This window comes from Dinoponera quadriceps, unplaced genomic scaffold (assembly GCF_001313825.1).
Source record: "Dinoponera quadriceps isolate SergipeBrazil2010 unplaced genomic scaffold, ASM131382v1 scaffold1425, whole genome shotgun sequence".
In the NCBI taxonomy this organism is placed as follows: domain Eukaryota; kingdom Metazoa; phylum Arthropoda; class Insecta; order Hymenoptera; family Formicidae; genus Dinoponera; species Dinoponera quadriceps.
In genome coordinates this window covers 880,730-902,273 of record NW_014555679.1, presented here as the reverse complement: position 1 = coordinate 902,273, position 21,544 = coordinate 880,730, and the positions used below count along the sequence as shown (strand labels likewise).

General features: G+C 55.1%; 1 protein-coding gene across 5 annotated transcripts in view; it reads left to right on the top strand.

The window, feature by feature from the left end:
- Window positions 1-21,544, top strand: part of LOC106745170 (protein groucho-1-like) — a 76,513-nt gene that overhangs the window by 36,508 nt on the left and 18,461 nt on the right. For 4 of the 5 annotated variants that reach the window (XM_014620506.1, XM_014620507.1, XM_014620509.1 and 1 more), the window contains 3 exons: window positions 10,040-10,177; window positions 13,895-14,174; window positions 18,251-18,276. In XM_014620506.1, coding sequence (XP_014475992.1) covers window positions 10,040-10,177; window positions 13,895-14,174; window positions 18,251-18,276 — 444 coding nt within the window. Of the gene's footprint in view, window positions 1-8,572; window positions 9,022-10,039; window positions 10,178-13,894; window positions 14,175-18,250; window positions 18,277-21,544 lie in introns of those variants that run through there. The other variant, XM_014620510.1, reaches the window with a different exon arrangement.

Here is a 21,544-nt window from a genome sequence, read left to right as displayed (position 1 = left end):
TATCTCCCACGACCTTCGGATAATGCGCGACTCGAGGAACGGCGTTAACTGTCATGTCCGAGCGATACGACGAGCATGCAGAAGTTCGCGCACGCATAATATCGGAAATTATCATAGTACAAGCGCGAGTACACGATACGTAAACGGCCATGAATTTTTATCACTTTCTTCTATCCTTTTCTCTCTCTCTCTCTCCTCTTCCTTTCGGTTCGCACTTATATTGGATTCAAGGTTCCGGGAGCAAAACAGCTCGGGGGATACGCTTAATTCTCGCGTCTCCAAACGGCCACTTAAATTTCTCGCAGTAAAACCCGCGCCGCGGGGAATGGCCGGGGCCGTTAACTCGAAAGGGTTCGCCTTCTCGGCGAATGAGAGAGAACGAGAAACACCATCGAGGTACTACTCTCGGGGATTTGAGATCCACGTAGACACTCTCGCGGCCGTCCCCGGGGGCGTAACTACCCGGTCCTGATGTCGGTGGCAGCGTTGGGATCGCTTTTATCACTCGTACGTCTTTTACGACCGGTCCCCGCTTCCTCGCCGCGCCTGTCGTCCGCGGCACGTTTTCCGTGCCTCTCGCTCTGTAAGCACTGTATTTGAACCACGAGGTCGTAAACCTTCTCTCTCTCTGTCTCCCCTCTCTTCTCGGCGAGGCCGCGCGTGTACGTCGCGTCGTATCGCGACGTGTGCAGGTGCGACGCAGCGGGTGGTCCGAAAAAGGAGACGCCACTCGTTTCATTATCGTCGTTCCGGACTTGAAAGGGTCTATCTTCGAAACGCTCGCTATCTCTATTCAGATTACGCCGGCGAAGCGCTTTCTGTAATACGCGATAGCGTGCCCGTTTTGTCGCGATATCACGCGCTGACTTACCCTCGCGTATCGCCAAGCGAATAGCCACGCGAATAGCCTCTTCTCGCTCGCTCCGCGGCAAACCGCCGAGTCCGTCGAGGATCCTCGAAAATCCCGCCGCTCGTGACTCCTTCGTATTTTTACCGTTCAATTTATCCGAGCACTTAAACATTCCTCCACCCCCGCTATTGTTCCGAGGGTCACTCGGAGTCACGCGAGCGCGCGAGATAAGAAGTTCCGCCGGCCCGTGTTGGCGCGAACAAAAGCAGCGCGGCGCGAATCTAATTTGCGCAACCCCCTTTCACCCACCGCCGCGCAAGCCCGAGGGCTATAGATTGGTGTTACACTTCCGAGACGCCTTGCGGGCGTATTTACGTGTTTGCCGCCGTATAGTCGACGCCGCTCCCGAAGCGCTACCCTTCGGCTTTATGCAGCTCACCCCCGGTACTTTTATCGACGTCGGGGCGTTAGCGTTATGCCAGCTATCAACGAGAGGGTGGAACGAACACCCTCGAGCTCTCTCCCGTGCTGCTAGGGGTGTCGTTAAGAGATCGTCCCCTTTGCCCGCTCTGTACTTTATGCCGCGTTACCTCCGCCCCCTCCCTCCTTCCTCCCTCCGTTGCTCTCTCCGACGGCGCTCGTTTTCAGCGATAGGGCGCCGAAGTGAGGAAAAGTGCGATAAACGTCGTTAAGCCCGATTTTAATCGCGTCGTAGAAATGATCTGTGCGAGATACCTCATCCCCGGTATCTCGAGGAAAAGAGAAAGAAAAGGAAGATGGAGTGAAAAACGGGATGTTTTTATCCGCCTTGTGTCGGTACGCTCGCGAGTTTCGCGAGATTACCGTTCTCGAAATCAGAGCGCACCGCCCCTCCCCCCCCTCCTCTCTTTCTCTTTTGGCTTTCGGTGGGTACACAATTTTAATCCCAATATAGCCTTTTCGGTCTCCCTCGCACGGTGTTTGCGACATGAAATCGCGCGCGATTTCGATATCACCTCTTGGAAAGAGCCGGTGGAACAGATAAAGAGAGAGAGAACGTGTGTGTGTGTGTGCGTGCTTGTATATAGAGGCAGCAGGTATAAAGGAAACTGGCGCGGTTAATCGCCGTATCATATGACTGAGTAATTGAGTCTGCGAATTGCCTCCGGCAATTCCACCGCGTCGGTCTTCATCTCGCAATTAGCGTTAAGTTAATTGTACTTCCTTTGCCTGGCTTGCGCGAGCGAGCGAACGAACTCACCTCGGCCCGGCTCGCGCGCGGGTGGCGGTGGAGGCGCGGGATTGGCGGAAGGTCTTGTTTTCCCCGGTATTCGCCGTGGAGAATTACGAGGGTCGCCCGGCGACGATAATTTTCTTGGTGTTTCGGCGGGTGTGCCGGAGGCGGTCGTAAAGTCGAGTCGGCAATGGGAATTGCCTTCGTCGTCGTCATAGTAGTAGTAGTCGTAGCCATCGTCGACGGTGACGACGCCGTGGCGAATGCGTCCGATGCCTGAGGCGCCCGAGCGTCACCGTAGAGAAGTGTCAAGACACTGGCTGGTGGAATGAGGAGAACGGGAGAAGGAGAGAGGAGGGTCTTAACGAGGCGTCTTAACGGCGGCCGGTTAAGGGCGGCCCTGCTCGCTGCCACGGCACTAATTTGCTCGCTTTGCGCCGCGATGGATGTCATTCAGTCCCGTTCCCGACTTCTCCGCGCGTTGATTACCGCAGTCGCGTTTACGTTCGAGACGGCGGCGGCGCTGGGGCGGCTCGGTCGAGACGACGGCGGTGGTGGTGGTGCTCGTGAGTGGAATTCGAGTCGAATTGAGATCTCGACGTACGTGCCACACCTGCGCGCTTGTTACTCGTCTAAACCGCGGCGAGATCGAGATTCCCCATCGATCGGCCGCGTCGAAGAAGCGAGGGTTTCGAAGGTACGCCACGTTTCCGAAACCCTTCGTATCAATAATAGCGAGGCCGTTAGAGAGGCCACTATGTACACCGAGTCTAAGTCGAAAGGGCGGAGGAGCAGGAGGTCGGTCGGCTTCGGCGGCTGGTCCGTTAATGTTTAGCGCAATCAGCGATAATGGCGGTCTATGGCGCGTTTAATCAAGGCAGTAGCCCGTTGCGGCTTGCGGTTCGAAAGCGGACTGCCCCTCGGCAGGGTGCAAAGGAAAGCGACGAAGAGCGAGAGAGAAGATGGGACATATCAGCGGTCTCCGTCGACCCCCGCATCGCTTCGACCAGAGAGTGACCACCATATATACGCGCATAGAGCCACACGAATACGTTGCTGCGGTCGAGATTATCAACTGCACTCGCTTCATTCTTCCTTCGTTCTCTCTCCTTCTCTCCCTCCTTGTCTCACGGCTTTCCGCCAAGATTTTCCGGGTAAAGTTTACGCGAAAGATTCGATCGTCCAAACTCGCTAGAGTCTTAAACATCGAACAACGTGCCGCTCGTCGGGGAAGGAGCTCGGTCATTAGCGGCGACACGATCATTAATAATAATAATTAAGGGGCCGCGTAGCGTCACGATCGGCTGCCACGGAGGAGCCGATCTTGCCGCTCGATAACGCGCTCGAACTCGCGACAAGACGTTCCCATGGCTGCGGCTAACCGGTGGTAGTGCAGTGAAGGAGCCCGGTGGTAGTAGTAGTAGGTGCTCTCTCAGCATCCTTCCAACAGCCCGGCCGTACATCCCTCTTAATAGCCGAGTCAAGGTTCGCTGCTGTTATTGGCTGCTACCGACACTATCGCGCGCGGCCACTCGCGCGCACCGGGATGGGTATTCTGGTCGTTTAATATCCTGAGTGCCGCTAATTTGCCGGCCGTAACCCACTGACACTCTGATCGATCGCGGCTCTGCCGAGCCGGCACGACCAGCTGCCGCTCGGCCGGCGAACGTCTCGCGCGGAAAGAGGGTGAGGAAGTCGAGAGAAGTCAGATAATTAGATACGCGCGAGGGTGGCGAAGGCTCTTCCTAGTCCGCCCGTCGCAAGCCCGTTCTCCCTGCAAATATTCGTTTTACATTCGCTGTTCTGTACGGAGGGAAGATAGTGTTGCCGGTGTTTAAACCACTCTCGCGCGGTTACTTCGTTATTCGCGAGTCGTATAAGTTTGAGGATCCGCGCACGAGCCTCTTCCACGCCTCTCTCGAGTGCGTCTCGAAATGAACTCCGACCACCCGGTAGAGCCCGAGAGTATCGTGCGAGATCGGGACACTCCGGAAGAGAAGCAGCACGGGGGGTGGTCAGGACGACGACGGCTTCGGGGAGGGCACAGAGGGACGGGAAGGATGGATGGAAGCTCGAGTGCTGAGACAGCACTCCGACGTTCAAACATCCAAACATCTCGATCTTTCGGGGTCGGGCCGTCTGTCGGGTCTCCGCCTCACCGAGCTGCCTTGCCTCCGCCGTTGCGACTCGAGTACCACTTATCCTTCTCTGGCGAGCCCTCCCTTTCTTCGTCCCGCTTCGACGGAGATCTCTACCCAGAACCTCGGATCCTTTCCGCTTCACCCACTGCCTCCCTCTCTCTCTCTCTCGTGCCGGCATTTCTAGCCGGCGATGTAGCTGGTGACGGCAATACCGACTGCTAGTGGCAACAACGATTCCAAGCTCTCTCTCTGTCCCGCAGGTCGTGCACACATTCTCACGTACACGCGCGTATATAAGCGCACACCGCGCCGCGCTTCGTGTTCACGTTCACGTACTCCTCGTACGTACACACGCGCGTACACGCGAGCTGGATGTTCTCCGAATTGCGGCCACTCGAAGTCACCCCTCGCCGCCCGTTCCGCGACCACGACGAACCCCGAATTGATTGTAGCCTGTTTACCCTCGAACGTTCGCGCACAATGCTCTCTCTCTCTCTCTCTCCCTTCCCTCTCTCACGGTGCTCCTGCGCGTCTCGTCGATTGCCCTCTGTCTTTGGAGATTGGCCTGAGCTATACACTCACCACTACTACCATTACCATCGCTGGGGTCCTCTTTCTCCTCGAATTTCGTGCGCGCCCGGCGATTCTCGATCGTGATGCGAAATCTCATTTCGCCATTTTACGATCGGGTCGAACGAGGCGTTAATAATAAATTCGACGTCGCCAAACTAAAGCTTAAACCGTTCAAAAGCGCCGGATATATTAATTGCTATGAGAAAAATTAAATTGTATCGAATTTATCGCGCTACATTTACGCGCGCTCGCGCTGCATTCTTATTTCCCTGTATTTTACCGTCCGGCGAGGCTTTACAAAATTCATTCACCATTAAATTAAACGTAGCTATGAGAAAAATTAAATTGCATTGATTTTATCGCGTTTTATATTTAGCATAGCGCGAACGACCATTAAACCGGGTTAGAGTACGATCGGGCGTGAGGTCGCGTCATCGCGACAGGCAATTATATCTTCCATCACGCGGTGCAACAACCGCCGACACGATGCAGCCAGCGTGCATCATCGTCATTCGTAACCCGTTCGTCCCGATAACCCGTTTAACGGCGATTCGAGATATATTCGAGTTGGCGAGTCGGTATTTTGCCCCCGACGCCGAGGATTTTTTTCTCTCCCCCAACGAGATCACCGGCCGGCCGCGCGCGTGCATACATGCATACGCGCGAACGAGCGCTTGTGCCGGGGGGATGAAACACCCATCGCATCGCGTTTGCGGAGAGTGGTGTGTGCGCAGTGGCGTCGGGGCGAGCGCGAGGCGCATAAAATTCCATCGCGGTCTCTCTCGTGCCGTGTCCGGTACACCATGGAAAATTAACCGAATGAAAATGACGAGCTCCAATATTTATACGAGCAATTTCCGGCGTTGCTGGACCGGCGCGCCGACGATCGCGCGTAGCTCGCGTGTAACTCGCGCGTAACTCGCGAGCGTATTCGTCACACGTGCAAAACGGGCGCGGCGCTGAAAGAGAGAGAGAGAGAGAGCGGTTTTTCTCTGCTTTTACGCGCGATTTCATCCGGACGCGGGATCCAATCGATTTCCCGATTTCGAACGGCGATATTTCCGAAGAGCGTGAACGCTCGTATACGTACACCGGCGATATTACGGCGGATCAACCGGCGAGGCACGCTCTCTCTCCCGTCCCCCCGTATCGAATTTCTGCTGTTACAGCGTTTGACCTATTTGTCAGCAGCGTCGCGTCGATACCGGCGCGCGCGCGACGGATGGAACAAAAGACACGGCGCATTATCGATTCTTTTCACGTCGTCGCGCGACAAACGGGCCGGACGGAGACGCCGGGATGCGCGGGGGCGAGTGATGAAAACTAGCTGACACGAAGCGGTATGCTGGGCGACGCGGGATGGAAAATTGATTTGATCGAACTTATCGGTGTAATACGTCGCAACGGACAATGAGTTTTCGGGCTGTCGTGCACCTTAACGGCCGGGCTCGATCTCGCTCATTCTAATCCATCCACCTCTCGCGTTGGTGCGCGCGCACACACACGCGCGTCGGTGGTCCACCGGTGGTCCAGCGTGTGTACACAGATGCGCGCGCGTACACATCGCTACATCCGGTATTCTCCGCAAGCCGCGGGATATTGCAATCACGCGGACGTTAGCCGGGCTTTACAGCGAGAGAGCGAACGGGCGAGCGAGCGAGAGAGCCATCGCGCCGGTGTGCAGCAGGGGCTTACCAGAAACCAGGGAGTTAGCCGAACACGCCAGTTTATTTGCTCGCGCAGCATAATACCACCAAAGTCCGACGAGCAGCCGTTGGTTTACTCGTTAGCGCAAGTAACGGCTTCCGGTTGGTCGGCGGAGGTTGGCGGCGAGCGTGGCTTTGTTGCCGCGAACTCTCGGCTCTTCTCTCTCCCTCCGTAGTAATATTTGACGCCGACTCCTCGATTAAACACTTTTGTCCGCGGCGCGAACAATAAGGCTCGTCTCGGGATAAAAACGCGAAATCGCTCGCGCACGTTCGACGGGAGATGGGTAAGAGGTCGCGAAGCGTGTCTTTCCCCGTGGCGGTCTGCGGGTATTATATCGGCGGCGGAGAATTCGGTGCACGTCACCGTTTTACAGGCGAGGAATTTTATCGGCGGCTGCTTTGCATTTTCATGCCTTACCGCCTGCTTTTAGATACGGTATAGTGTTTATTTATATGTATGGGAGAGCGTCTCGAGCAGCGCCTGATTTCTGCGAGATGCGCGCGGTGTATTCGCAGCAGCTCGTATGCATATGCCGCGCACGTGTGAGTGTGTACGCGCGTATGTGTGTGCAGGCGAGCAGCGGTGTGATATATGCGTGCACGTAAGCAGAAGGGAAGGCGGGGCACTTTGCGAGAGCTCCTTGCGGTTTTCGCGATATTACGAACCGGGGCATCTGCGTATTCCGTTCCGCCACGTCACGGCGTCTCCCCTCGCCGCGGAGGACGCAAATGCGAAAAGAAGTAGAGTCACCTGGAGGAGGAAGAGAAGAAGGGAGGTATCAGAGGCGTTCCGCTCGTGACGTCTGTGCCACGATCGAGCTTGCAGCCTCGAGTCGCCGCCGAATTCTCGCACTCCTCTTTCTCCCGCTCTCGATACCACCACGCGACACGGTTGGTAGTAGCCGAGACGTGGTAGTGCCTTGGCTTTAAAAAGGTAGTCATTCGCGCGAGCAGGAACTCTCCTTTCCTCGCGAGACGGCAATCTTCGTCGGTGCAATTTGGCACGGGCGGAGAAAAATTCATTCCGAGGCGAGGTTTTCATCTCTCCCCCGTGTGAAATCCGGGACAACAAGGAGAACCGCCACGGCCGAAACTCGGTTTCTCGCTTCGTCCTCCGCTTCCGCCGCCATCCTCTCGCTGCTGCTCTTCCTCTTTCCCCTCTTCCTTCCCCCCCCCCCCCGCGTTTCTGGCTTCGCGAGAGAATAGAGGAGCGGAGCATCCGAGCCATTCATTATTTTCTTGGTTACCTCTCACCCGGGGAAAACTTCTTGGCAACGCAATTACGTTTGCAACGGCTCCATCCCCGTCGTCCTCCCCTCTTCGTCCTTCTTCCTCCGGCATTTCGCCCACAATGTCCTCGTCCTACCGCTCGTTCGCTCGCTCGGAATCTTCCGGCTCGTCGCAAACTGCCGTACAGTACGTCGAGTAGATGGAACTTTACCCGCGTTACGTCGCCGAACTCTCGCGCGCTACCTTCTTTGCGAGCGACGTCGACAGCGACGCGATGACGAGGGCCCCCCGTCGCGATAATCGCCCGCGACCACCGTGTCCAGGTGCCGATCGTTAAAACGCGCGTTTAGCGGCGCACGTGCAAGCGCGGATACACTCGAAATCGCGCTCGTTAAATTTTATCCAATCGCTCGCACCTGCGCGCGACCCTTTTTTACGCGAGGGAGAAGCCCCGCTGAAGTCTGTGCGTTGCGCGTAAGAAAAGGGTAAAGAGGAAATACCGTCAATTTATTTCGCGCGCGACTTTTACGTCAAGCCCATCTCGAGCCGCTGAGTCCGCCTCTTACGGAATTTCTTCATTCGCTTTTACATTCGCATTTTCATTATGCGGGCTACGCGTCGCTGGAAATGCTGATGTTCCATAAAGAGTTACAACCCGCCGCTGTTGCACTGTGTTTGCGCGACGCGTAAGCCTTCTCGCTGTCGTACACGATGTTCGCGGATGGCTCGACTCATTTTCGCGTGCGTTATAATTAGCGGCTTAATAACGAGCACTCGGAGGGCGACGAGTAATTAAAACAGGTTCCCCCCCCCCTTCCTCTCTCTCTCTCTCTCTCATTCTATCTTCGTCTCCCCTCCTCCTCTTTCTCTCTTTCGCCGCTCGTTCGCTCGCCGAGAGACACCGAGAGACGCGCCGCTTGCTCGGGGGAGGGAAACTTGCCAAGAATTTCAGTGGCCTGGCGATATTTCAATTAGCATCCCGAGGCTCGTTTAAGCGAGCGGCGGCGAGAAAACGGCCGGCGCCGTTGACGGAAGCTCGCCGTTTATATCAGCCGCGGCGAGCTCGCCGCGCTTACATTTTCGGGGCGTTTACGAGTCGCAAGGAGGAAGAAGAAGAAGAGTAAGGGGGAACGAGGCACACGTAAACCGGCGGGTTTGCTTCCTGTTCCACGACGAAATCGGTGGCTTCCGCTTCCGCGTCTCTCGAGCGTGCGAATTGTACTACCGGCGGGCAAACGAGCGGCGGTAGCAGTCGCGCAGCAGCTCGACGGCGGCGGGAGGGAGCCTCTCGGCCGCTTTGTCGAGGTAATTAAGTGATTTCATTTTCTCGACGAAAGCGTCGAAAATGTTCCGCGCGCGTACTCCGTGCGCCGCCTGTTGATTCCGCGATAATTAAATGGAGTTCCGCCGTGTGATGTTGCACCGTGTGAATTATTATGTCGGGTTACCTGGCTGGAGCGCCGTGTAGATTCGCGCGCGCGATTGCCCGCAACCGCGCGCCCAGAGTTATTTCGAGCGCTTCCCCCCTCCCGCTTCGGTGTATTCTCGGAGGAGGAGGAACAGTCGCGGAGAGCGAAGAAATATCGGATACGTGCCAGCGAGCGAGCGGTACGTACGTGTTCGGTCTCTCTCTTTCTCTCTCTCTCTCTCTCTCTCTCTCTCATCTGTCGAAATGAATAGTGCGCCCGATAGCGGAATTACGAAGAATAACGCGTGTTCGAGAAATCCGCCCTGTTAAATTCCGGTAGAAAAATAGAACAAAAGGAAAAGGGGCGGAAAAAAGCCGGCGAAGCCCGCGGGAGTATCGGGAGTGTGCCGGAATGAATCGTCTCGCCAAAGCAAGATTACACGGCGCGAGAGCAATACCTACGCCACTGTGGCAATCTTGCTTGGATTTAATTTAATTCCCCGGCAGTCTCTTCCAGCCGGAGGGCGTCGTAAACACCCTCGGTCGGTTATGCCGCACCTGCATCTTCACTCGTTTCCTTCGCGAGGGCGCGTTAAGCTAGCCCTTACCTTTCTTAACGATCCGGAACAAGTCGCCCGAGGGCCCGGACGGCGCGGACTATATATGCCGGCGCGCAGTGTCGGATCGAACAAAACCCTCCTCTCCCCATTGTACCGTCGCGGTCGTCGAGGGGCGGCAAAAAAATTGCGCACTGAGGAACCTAATGAAATCTCCCTCTCGGTTTTCCCCTCAATCGGAATCGGATTACCTTCAATGGTCAACAATCCCGCATTCGAGCGATTTAACGAAGAGCAAATTCGCGAGCGAGCGAATGTTTTCTAACCACGATTTGCCCATTTCCTTTCTTTTTTCCAGACGGAGATAGCGAAGAGGTTGAACGCCATCATCGCCCAGATCCTGCCGTTTCTCTCGCAGGAGCATCAGCAGCAGGTCGCAACTGCGGTCGACAGGGCCAAACAAGTGACCATGACCGAGCTGAACGCTATTATCGGGGTGAGTGCACGCCAATGGTATCGCTCGTTACAAAGGCGGATCTTCCGCCGTCCGGTCGGTCGACCGCGGCGAACCGAACCACCGGCTGGCCGGTCCGCATTGTAGAGGCCGGTCGCGGTATTCGCGCTCTCTCTCTCTCTCTCGCGGCATACTCGTGGATGTGGCCGATTCGGCGTGCGTGACAGCGCGAAAAGCATTCGTGGCGAGTGGAGAACCCCTGCGGGGCACGCTACGTGGAAGCCGATGCACGTCCGAGGAATCCAAAAGCGGACGGACGGATACGATCCTGGCGAATCCCGAATCCTCCTCAATATTGCTCGAGCACTCAATTTCCTCCCTATTAAGCCACCGGCTTCTCTCCCCTCCGCTTAGCTCGTCTCCTCCGTGCCTCCATTCCCTCGCTCATCCTCCTTCTCGTCCTTATCCCGCCCGTATCCTCTTGCCACCTCTCTCTCTCTCTCTCGCACTGCCTGAATCTTATCCGGAGTCTTCCCGCCCGGTTTCCCGAGTCGGTGGTAGGTTATAGTGTTACGGTGCACGAACGCCGACTAATCAGCATTCCAGCCGCCCCTCCGCCTCTTCTTCCCCCGTTCGCCGCTCCACGAGGAAACTTCCACGGATCTGCGACGTTGTCGGGGTACGTGCGGCAAATCCTTAGCAGGATTCCGGGATACCGCCCGCCTTAGTCTACTCTCTTCTCTTAAATCCCACCAGCTATGCGAGGCGGAGGGGGAGGAGGATCGAATCGAACAAGCCGCGAGATGCTTCGCGACGCGCTCGACGCTCGCTCGATTTCGCAACGTACAGACAAGCCGAGGAAACATAATCATTTCGCGGATTATTTCGCATCGCGATGTAGATATCACGTAGATGTAGTTTCTCTTTCTCTCCCTCCTCACTGTCTGTCTGTCATGAGCTCTCTCGTTTTGCCTTTTATAGCGGTTACTCGAGATCATCGCCATAAATGTCGCTATGGACGACGTGCGAACGGTGAATGGAATATCAATCGTAAACCACCGACGTGCATTGCCGACGATACCGGCTTACGAGCATTCGCGGTAGACGCAAACGTACTTGCATCGCTGACGATCGCGTTTCTTCTCCGGCCGAAGACGCTCTCGCCGGGTGTCAACGATATGCAATATAAGAAGGTTAAGACGATCCCTTTGGATCTCGCGCGGTCGTGGCTTTGCGTCCGGCCGAGTCAGCAAGCGGCCAACGACGACGAGGAAAATTGCTGAGGGTAAGAAGGAGAGAGAGAACCCGACGAGCGTTGCAGGTGTTGTGACTAAATTCGCACGGAGATTAAGAGGCACGTTGACTCGGTGTTTTCGGGAGAAAAGGTGAGAGAGAGAGAAAGGGGATGAGAAATTGAAGGCGTTTTAAAGAGAGGAGAATATCCGGCGACATTTCCGCCAGCGTCGCGGAGAAACAGCCGATTTATTCGATTATCGGAAATGATTCCGAAGTCCATTCTCGGAAGCCGCGGTCGAACATTATTTCGCGCGTATTTCACTTTAACGGGGGGCCGTAACTTCCACGGAGAACTTTGACCGTGCAATTTTTCCTCCCGCGCTAGTCAGCGAGGAGGACTCGGGAGATGGAAAAAGAAATCCCAAGTGATTCGCATCACATCGTCGTCGAACTTTGCGCACAATACGCTTGAAACGTCAGCCAGCCCCTCTCGTTGCTCGCGTCGCTGCCTACGTTATTACGAGAAATCTCGGCGTGAAGACGAGGGTGGTTTCCTCCTTCGAGTAGTGGTAGTGGTAGGTAGGTAGGTAACGCTTCGTGTTGGAAGTTGGATCCGGGTAGGATTATTATCGCTATCAAGAGTGGAAACTCGAAACGTTTCCTAGGGGCTTCCGACTTCCTCGAATCTCCGCCAACGCTTTCGCAGACGGCTTCGTGGACCGTAGGGCCTCCTCTCGTCCTTCTCCCGTCCCTTTCTCACTCTACTTCTCTCCCTCCTACCCTCTGCCTTTCACCCCCTTTCTCTCCTACCTCGGCTCAATCTCCGTTTCTCCACACAGACGCGCCGCGCAGCACCGGCACGCTTATACACGTTCCTCTGTTTGTATGTTTTGTGGGTGGCTCTGTTCAGACAGTCGACGCTCGACGCGAGGTTATTATATCGTTAAGCCATTTAATTATCTCGGCAAACTACTCCCCGGAATATTCGCTCCGGCCTGCCTTAACGAGTGTACATGGTTACAGAGCGCGAGGGTGTGGGTGTACACTCTCCTCTTCCACTCGCCGTCTACGTACCCTTCCTGTCCCTCCCACCCCCTTTGCCGCTTTTCTCCTCCTCTTCCTCCTTCCGGAGTCTCGTACTTCTCGCACTCGCCAGTCTCGCCCTCGCACCACCACGACTACCACCACCACTACCACCACCTCCGTGATCCACGAACCGTTAAAACGGCGCTGAACAGGTCCACAATTTGTCTGGCGGCCTGGTCCAACTAACGAGGAAACTACGGGCGGGATACGCTTAAGATTTCCGCGAAACTTTTCGTCGGCATTCGCCTGCTCGCTCGACGGGTGAACGTAAGTCTTTCCACTTGTTTCGCAGCCTTAGATTTACTCGGGCGAGGTCGAACGCGGAGGTTACTCAAACTTGCCGGAGTTTACTCGGCAATTTGTATGCTTTGCTAATGGAAAGTTGCCTCTCCGTTGACTGTAACGAAGTGTATTTTCGCGTAACGGCGGCGGCTGCTGACGACGAGGGGTGGCCGGGACGCGGCGAGAGGAGAAGGGAGAAATTCTCTCGTCGGGGGGAGTGGCGGCCGGGTGGAGAACGCGATCGTGACCGGAATTAAGCGGAGCGATTTTTCCAGCGAATTATCGTTGTGTTGCTTTTTTCCCCCGCCCTCCTTCCTCGCTGTTTCCCTGTCTCCTCGTGGGAACGAAATTGTTTGATCAATTATGACGGGGGTGGGGGGAGGATGAGGAGAGGAAGAGCTGACTGGCGGGAGGAGCAGGAGGGACACACGGGCGCGCCGTGCCGTGCTTTTAAATCCGCGCTCGCTGCGCGCGCGAGCGCGATTTTATTTGCTTATGCATTTGTCCGCGCTGGAAACGTGAGTTCACGTTCGGCAAACAGACTCTCCTAACGAAGCTGCGGCAGCGTACACACCGCCGCGCTAAACCGATAGCCCGTAAAAATCATTTCCGAACTTCTATCGGGTTCTTTTTCTGTCCTCCCTTCATTCCCCTCTTTCTTTCTCTCTTTCTCGTCCTCTGTTCCACTTCGTTTTATTCTCTCTCCCTCTCTCTCTCGCGCGATAATATCGACGCGCTATTAAAGTTTTCCCCGTCCCACCGTTTCGATTCCAATCTGCCGCGCTCTTAGCGATGATCGCCTCGATTCCCGCACATCGCGTTTTTTCACGTCTCGCGGAATAATACCCGGGCTCGTTTTATCTGGTAATTACAGCGGAAATACTCGAGGCACCGTTACGCGCACTCGAGCCCGTTAATTGCCTCGCCACTTACTTAATCTAATCTTCGAACTTATCGAGATAGAGCCGGCGAGATCGCGCGTTGTTCTGCGCGTCGACGTGCGAACCTGTGCGATTCGCACGAAAGCGCGACGCTCCGGCGAGCAGCAACGATGATGGAGCCGCGGCGATAACCGATCATCGATAGCGATCGGAGGTCGCGCGTTGCGCAAACAACATTACTGACCGTGCGGCCTTTTTTCCTCTCTCGTTGCAGCAACAAAGGCCGGACCTGCCGAGACTCATACAACAGATGCACGCCCAACAATTGCCGCCGGGTGCGGCGATGGGACCGCATCCGGGTATACCCGGACTTCCCGGACTGGGTCCTGGCGCGGGTATACCGGTCCCCACCTCGGCGTCCGCGGCTTTGCTCGGCCTGGGTCTCCCACCAGGAGCTGCCGCTACACCAGGAGGAACCGCCGCACATCCTCTCTCGATGCTGACGAAACCGGACCTGCACCGCGGCCAGCCTGACGACCTCAAGTCCAATGGCGGTGAGTCGCGCACGTACTTTTCTACCGCTGCCGGTGAAAACAACGCGAGAGAGCATCTTCGTGGTTTGAATCGTCTCGAGCGATAAAATCAAGTGGGAATTCGACTGTATAAAGCGGCACTGTCGCGAGAGAGACTTTGAGCTCTCGTCGGTATTTCTCGATAGTTTCCAGAGTCTCTTATTGCGAAACCAAATAGCGCGAGCGCCGCTTCTTTGAGACGCGCTAATAAAGAAGATTCGATTCGGAGAAGACGGTTGGTTGATATCCTCTCGTCTCGACTGTCCAACGTCCAACGGTCTTCTCTTTTTCTCTCTCGCGCTCGTGCAAATATTTCGCGCGCGCGCTAAACCTATCGTCGGTCGTTTCGTTCGCGGAACATATCCAAAGCGCCTGGTGCTTCGCGTAACTCGGCTACTTCCTTTTCTCGCTACCTGTCCGACCGAGCTTACCGCCCGCCCCGGTGAGAATCGTTACACCCCGGCGGTGAAACCGATCCTCCTGAGACGCGAGACGTTGTTTTGCCGCTCGCGGCTCTCGGTGACTCTCGTAATCTCATCGATGATTCAGCGATACGTCGAGCGACGCGCAGCGTAAACACGATTTAATCCCCGCCAAGTGGCGGGGTCCGTCCGTTCGCGTCTGGTGTAATAGATGAAAACACTCGCGAGAGCGTCTCGAGAGTTCGAGACGAGACCGCCCGTGGACGCGCGCGCGGGGGTGCTCTTGAAAGTTACTGAAATTAAGCGGCAACTTTTCGTGCTATTTTAAGCGGCCTGGAACGAACACGCCGATGACGCAAACGACCGTGCTCGAGTCCGAGAGGAGAAGAAGCTCTCCTGAAACTCTCTCGATCTTGACCTCGAGAATCCTCTTGGGTCTTGGCTCGTCCTCTCTCTCTCTCCATCTTCCCCGCGCCTCCCTTTCTTTCCCTTTCATCCACCACTACTTCCTCTCCTCTTCCACCTCGTCCTCCTGTCTCCTCCGTTTTCCTCGTCGGCACGTTTCGCACGCGAGTGCAGGACCGCTCACTCGCACTCATGACGAGGAGGGAGCTGCGGGGACCACCAGCACGTAGCGCTGCTGACGAAGACGCGTCCTCCAGACTCCTCTCGCCTCGTTTCTCTTCTCTCACCCTTATTCTCGCGCTTCCCAGCTCCGATGTCTCGCCCCGGCGTGTCTCGTTCTATCCACGACCGTCTCTCCAGAGAGCACTCAGAATCTCCTCTCGACACGAGTGTACTTCCACTACTCTACCCCCCTCCCCCTCCGTCCACCTCTTCTTCTGCCGCCCTTACCGCTGTCTCTATTCCCCGATGGCCACCACTCTGACCCTCTATTCTCCCATCGACTCGCACACCTAACTATGTTACTCAAGCTGGATGTATAGCCCCGGCCCTTCTCCTCCGCGTTGTTTTGCGTTTTCCAACTACTGTCGGCCGAGCTCGGTTCGTAATGAAATATCCGTCGATCTTAGCGCAATCGCCTCGACGGGATTCTCCAGCTACTGCCCGGTTATCTCTCTCCCGGACAATACCGCTCCGCGGAATCGCTCGATTCGTATTTGCTCAATGCAAAGTCTCCGTTACAGCGTGATGTATCGCGAACACGGTTCTCTTCCTAACTGTACCTCAGCGAGAGGCTTGATCGTCCCGCTTTCTTTTCTCATCGACGACCCGAGAATACACGCGGGCGTCTGTGTACATACGTGTCTGTATGTGTTTCGCCTCCGAGTAAGTAAGTATACGGCGAGTGCGAAAAAGCGCTCGGCCAAAAAGAAGAGATCTACGATCCACATTGTCAACGATCGCAGACACTCTTTTGAAACGAGATTCCGGCGTAGCGAGAGACGTCGTAACGGCCCCACTATTTCTGTCGTGTGACAACTGAAACTTCTTCCCTTCTTTCCGGAACATTGCCCGGGGCGAATTGTTTCTACCACCACCAGCAACGCCAGCAGCGTCGGCGGCGGCGCCCCGTTATCGTTTTGCTCTCTCCTTCGTTTTTCCGCGTTCCGTCCTAAAACGACTCTATCTTCGGACATATCCGCCGCAATATCTGCCACGCGCCCGCGATTCCTTTTTGCTCGCTCGCCCCCTCGCTCTCGCAAACGAGCTACGACTTTTATGGTCGATTAGGAACGAATGTTGCTCGTGTCAACGTCGATGATAGCGGCGTTGATATCCGCACGATTTGCTAAATTCTCGTCGGCCTCTCCCTTTCTCTCTCCGCATCTCTTACCCTCTTTTCCTCCCTCCTTCCATTACAGCGGAAGTAGCGTGGACTTTAATACGAGAGAAGCGGATTTCTCCTCTCGGCAATTCGAGCACTCGATAACGAATCGTATTTTTATCCGATAATCTCGCGCGGGAAACGGACGGGCGAGCTGTTGTATCCTCGGTACTCTCAGCGAGCTCGCCGGGCTGGGGAGGTGAGGGGAGACGCGAGTACGCGGGGGATCCTTAAAACGTCTCTTGGAAACACTCGACGACCTCTTCGCGCTTTAGTAGAAAATTATGCGCGCTCTTCCGCGTCCGTTTACGAGCGCTCGTCCGCCGCGCGGAAGTCGAGCGAGGGTGGAGAAAAGAGTTTCCTGGCCGGAGAGAGGAAGGATAAAAGGGGGATGACGGGCATTAGCGAGGTCTATACCGAGTCGAGGAGGAGGAGGACGACGAGGAAGAAGGAGGAGATACCACTCTCTCTTCCGAAACAACCCCGGTTTCGCGCGCGCGAGCGTCTGCTCGATAACGACGCGGACGTGTATCCCAGGATTTTAACCCCTGAAACGCCGACCCTCGGCCTCTTCCTTCGCCAATACCCTCGCCGGAGTACGCTCGGGGAAAATACGAGGAAATTCCAGCGGCCCAATAAGGCTCTCTCCTCCGGACTATTCTCGTCTCTCCGTTATTTCGCGAGCCATGAAGCGAACGGTGAAACCGCTCGTTCGTCGCAACGTGGATGGCCGATGTTACTCGAAGACACCGCTCCGAACGAGAACGGAACGATGCTCTCGCGGGGGAGATTCACGCCACGTCCGACAGTATATCCGATATCCCCTGCCGGGGGAATTTGTCCCGGCGACGAACGAGAGCCTCGATCGCTAATCGCGGAGAAGGACGCGAATTTCGCCGGATTGGATATCGGGACGAATCGCCCGCCCGAGCGTACTTTTCCGCTCGGAATTATAAGGCTCCGCTCGACGACGTTCTTACTTTAAGTCGACCGTTGCTAGGAATATATCGCGGATATCGGAATTCCGTTTTCCCTTCTCTTCCTCTTTCTGCGCGTTGCGCCGGTAAAAATATTTTATTTCCACGGTGGTTAATGTCGCGAGAGACAGAGAGAAGAGGCAATTTATAGGTGGTCCGCGCGCGCGCGGAACATAAACGGCTCGTGTAATTCTTATCGTAGGACGGGTAACGGGAGGAAAAAGATATCGTTAGGATATTTCCTGCGAGACCGAAATGTACCAACCGAAGTATGAGGAGGCGGCGAAAGAGGAGGAGGGGACGACGAGGGGAAAGAGGAAACTGGGGAAATCGAGCGAGGGCAAACTATGAACTCGGCTTCTCGAGGACAAAGCTTTTCCTTCAGGATTTTCTCCGCTTTCTCCCCCCGTTCCAGCCCCGGCCTTTCTTTTTCCCCGTTCTTCTCCTCGTCTGCCGTCTCGGAAATCCTTGAGAAGTCTAGCTACTCTCGCGGTCCCCCCTTTATCTATCTCTCTCTCTCTCTCTCTCTCTCTCTCCTCCCCGCTTCCCTTTTATCATTGCCGTGGAAAAGATTCCGTCGACATGCCACCGACTCCATTCGCTTCGACGCTGCAATAATAATGAAAAACATTCATGGCCTTCCGTTCCCCCGGTGGTAACAGCTAGATTTCCGTCGACCTTGCGTGCATGATGTTCGAAATGTTGTTCGGAATTGGTGGGGCCACCGCGACGAGTCGAAGTCTTTTTACGCATGTAGCTCCACGACAATAGCTTAATAATTAGATCACAATTTTCATTAGCATTACGATAACGATGACTCTCACGCAGTGATGACTAATAATAACGCGAGATTTTTACGGTTTGTTGCAGGTCTCAATCCAGCCGAGGAGAGGCATGTGAGTATCAATTAAGTACTTAGCGATTTCTCATTTAGCCCGTCGCGAACGAGAGGGTGGGAACACACCGGCGCGTTCTACTCCCCGGGCGTGTAAAATTTCACCTCATAAAGGGGATTAGACCGCCGCTTACGCGCAATGTATTATTGGACGGTAGCGGAGGTGGACGAGCCGGATCGAGAGAGAGAGAGAGAGAGAGAGAATTAACGCGATAGGCGAAAGCGGCTGTGAAAAAGAGAGAGAAGTGCGCTGCGGGGAGATGTGCGGGTAGGGTGGAAGGCGGAGATGGCGACGAAGGTGGAGGAAACGCGGAATGGACGTAAAAGCCTGAAAACCGGAACATAGGGCCGTAAAAAGCTCGTCGTCAAAAGCATCCCCTTCCGCTTTCATCGACCACCCGGTAGCCTCTCTCTCTCTCTCTCTCTCTCTCTCTCTCTCTCTCTCTCTCTCTTTATATATATATATATATCTTCTCCTCCTCCTCCACTTTTCTCCCTCCTCTCTCTGGTTCCCGGCCTCTCTATCTCTCTGCTTTCCTCTCTCTTTCTTCGATAACATAAAGCGCCCGCTGGTTGTGGCGCGCGCGTTTATTAAAAGCGCTCCGGAGAGGAAAAAAGCCTCGAGAGCGCTCGAGGGCACCGCCGTTCGCGCTCTCTCCGCCTCCAGGTTTCGAGTGTCCTGCGAGATCGTCCCGCGATCGATTGCTCCGCGCGCAAAAGGCTCGCACGGCGAAGGAGAATCGATGCCGAAGCTTTGGAACTTCTCTCTCACTCACTCACTCACTCACTCACTCACTCACTCACTCATTCACTCATTCACTCACTCACTGACTCACTCACTCACTGACTCACTCACTCACTCACTCACTCACTCACTTACTCACTCACTCACTCACTCACTCACTCTTTCTTTCTTTCTTTCTCTCTCTCTTTCTTTCTCCCACCTCTCTTTTTTTCTGGGATCGATGAATATCGATGAGCGCAGTTGGCTGGGCGTCGATTAAACGGTTCCGAGCGTCGTAACAGCGTTTCCGCATTAATCGGCGATGCCGAAACGAATGGGTGATTAAGCCTGTGTGCGCGCTCGTTGAAAAATTCGCGAACCACTTCGGGAATCGCGAAAAACAGTTGAATATTTGATTTTCGAGTATTTTCGCGCCCAGTCGGGCGACGATTTTTTGGTTATTGATCCTCTTTCGGTCGTGCTGAAATTTACTGAGAGGGATGGAGAGAGAGAGAGAGAGAGAGAGCCGAGGCTGTAACTCGTTCGATTCGCCGATGGCGCCCGCGGCACGCTGCCAGCCCGATAATTAGCGCCCGTTTAATATGCACAATTATTACGGATTGATAATCGGGGCTGCGCGTCCATTACATCGGTATGGAGATAGATGGTAATAGGTTGCCATCGATATTAGCTCTCCTCTTTCGCCCGTACGTCCTCCGCCGCTCCCGTTCCCCACCTCCCCACTGCCCCTCTGGCTGTTCCCTGTGAATTCTCTTCCGTTTATCTCCCCCGTTCCGCCCGTTCGCCGCTCCGGGTACCTTGCACAGTTTCAAACTGCGACCCTGAGGGCTGTGAAATTGAAATATGAATGCTAATGGGGTTACTCGCCCCGCGTCGTATAATATTACCGATTGTTGGCCAGGTAAGTCCTTTTGCTTCTCGCTGCGTACATATTTTCCGTCCGCCCACCCCCGCAACGCTTCGTCCATCACACCGAAACCTTTTAAAACAATCGACGGCCTCGCGTTCACGTCGCGACTCGTCAGTTTTCGTTTTCTCCCTTTCATCTTCCTTTTTGAAATTCCTCTTTATTTAACGCGCGTTAATGGCCTAAGTGGTGATAAATTTTAAAAACTCTCCACCGCCGCCGCGAGAGAACCCATTCTCTCTTTCTCTCTCCCTCCCTCCCTCTCCTTTTTTTTTTTCTTAGCCGGATCCTTTATCCTGTCAAGACGTTTCGCCTGTATACTCCATATTGATCGACAGTCCGATCTCGGCGAGGCGGTCTATCGTCTTCTTTTTTAACGGAAGGGAGTTCCGAGCCATCGAACAAATTGACGCCGTACTTACCGAGTTCCGAGGAGCGAAGAATTACGTTCCCATCGATCCGCTTTCTCGCGTCACTTTGAATTTATACCTCCTCCGCTCGCTCGCTCGCTCGCGCCCTGGCTGCACGATAAAACTTCTATTCCGCTCAGCGGCTCGTTACCCAACTGCATTTTCATGTTCCTCCTTGCTACCCCGCCCTCACCCTCGCGCCCTCTTCCTCCCACGTGCAATCCGATCTAGTGATTGGATCGAACGGTGCTTGCGGAAAAGGGGCAAACCCACGTGAAAGACTACTGTTGGAAGAGGGCAAAAAAGATCCCGCGAGAGAGAGAGAAGAAGAAGAAAACGAAGACGATGGAAAAGGGACAGAGATATACGTACACGCGAAGAAAGAGGGAAGAGTTCGCGCCTCAAATCGAAAACCGACGACAGCCGGAGAGAATGCGAGTCGTTATTATTCGCGCACCAGTAAAGCCCTCTCCTTTCATTCTTGGGAGCTTTACCTTCCGCTTCCCTACCGTACGTCGTATCCTCCCTACCTCTCCGGCCGTCTCTCATCCTCTCGAAACGCTGCTTCTCCGCTTTCAGGATTTCTCACGACCCGGGAAATATTTCTCTGTGCGTCGCAGAACGCCTCGGAGCTTTTCGAGGCTGCGGAAAAGAAGCCTCGGCGCGGCTATAGGTCGACGTCGACGTCTTCCTCGTTGTCGTCGTCGTCGTCATGCGAGCTCGAGAAAGAAGAAAAGCCGTGTCTCTGCGAGCTCCTCCGTCATTCCTTCCCGTCCCTGCGCCGCCACCCCTTGACCGACGCGTCGACTCATAAGGAATTCATAAAACACCGTGAGGCGGCTGCACCCTCGGAAAAGGGGAAACAGCGAGTCTGAGGATAGGGGGAGATAGAACGAGAAAGTGAGAACAAAAAAGCAACGTGCGACTGCGGAATATTTATTTATCGCTCTCTCTCTCTCTCTCTCTCGCTCGTTCGCAGCGGATACGCATGAAAGGAGTTCTCGGCTCTCGTTATTATCCCCGCCACCTTTTCGCACGAGTGGCAGGTTTAATTGAATCGCGAGATGCTCACGCCTCGTTTCGACTCTCGAGAACCGCCGGCGGTCTCAATTCGCGACGAAACGGATGACTGGACGCCCGCGCGCGCGGCGTTCGTAACATTGACCCAGGTGCCCCGTTTCTCAACTCCCTCCCCCCCCCCCCCCCC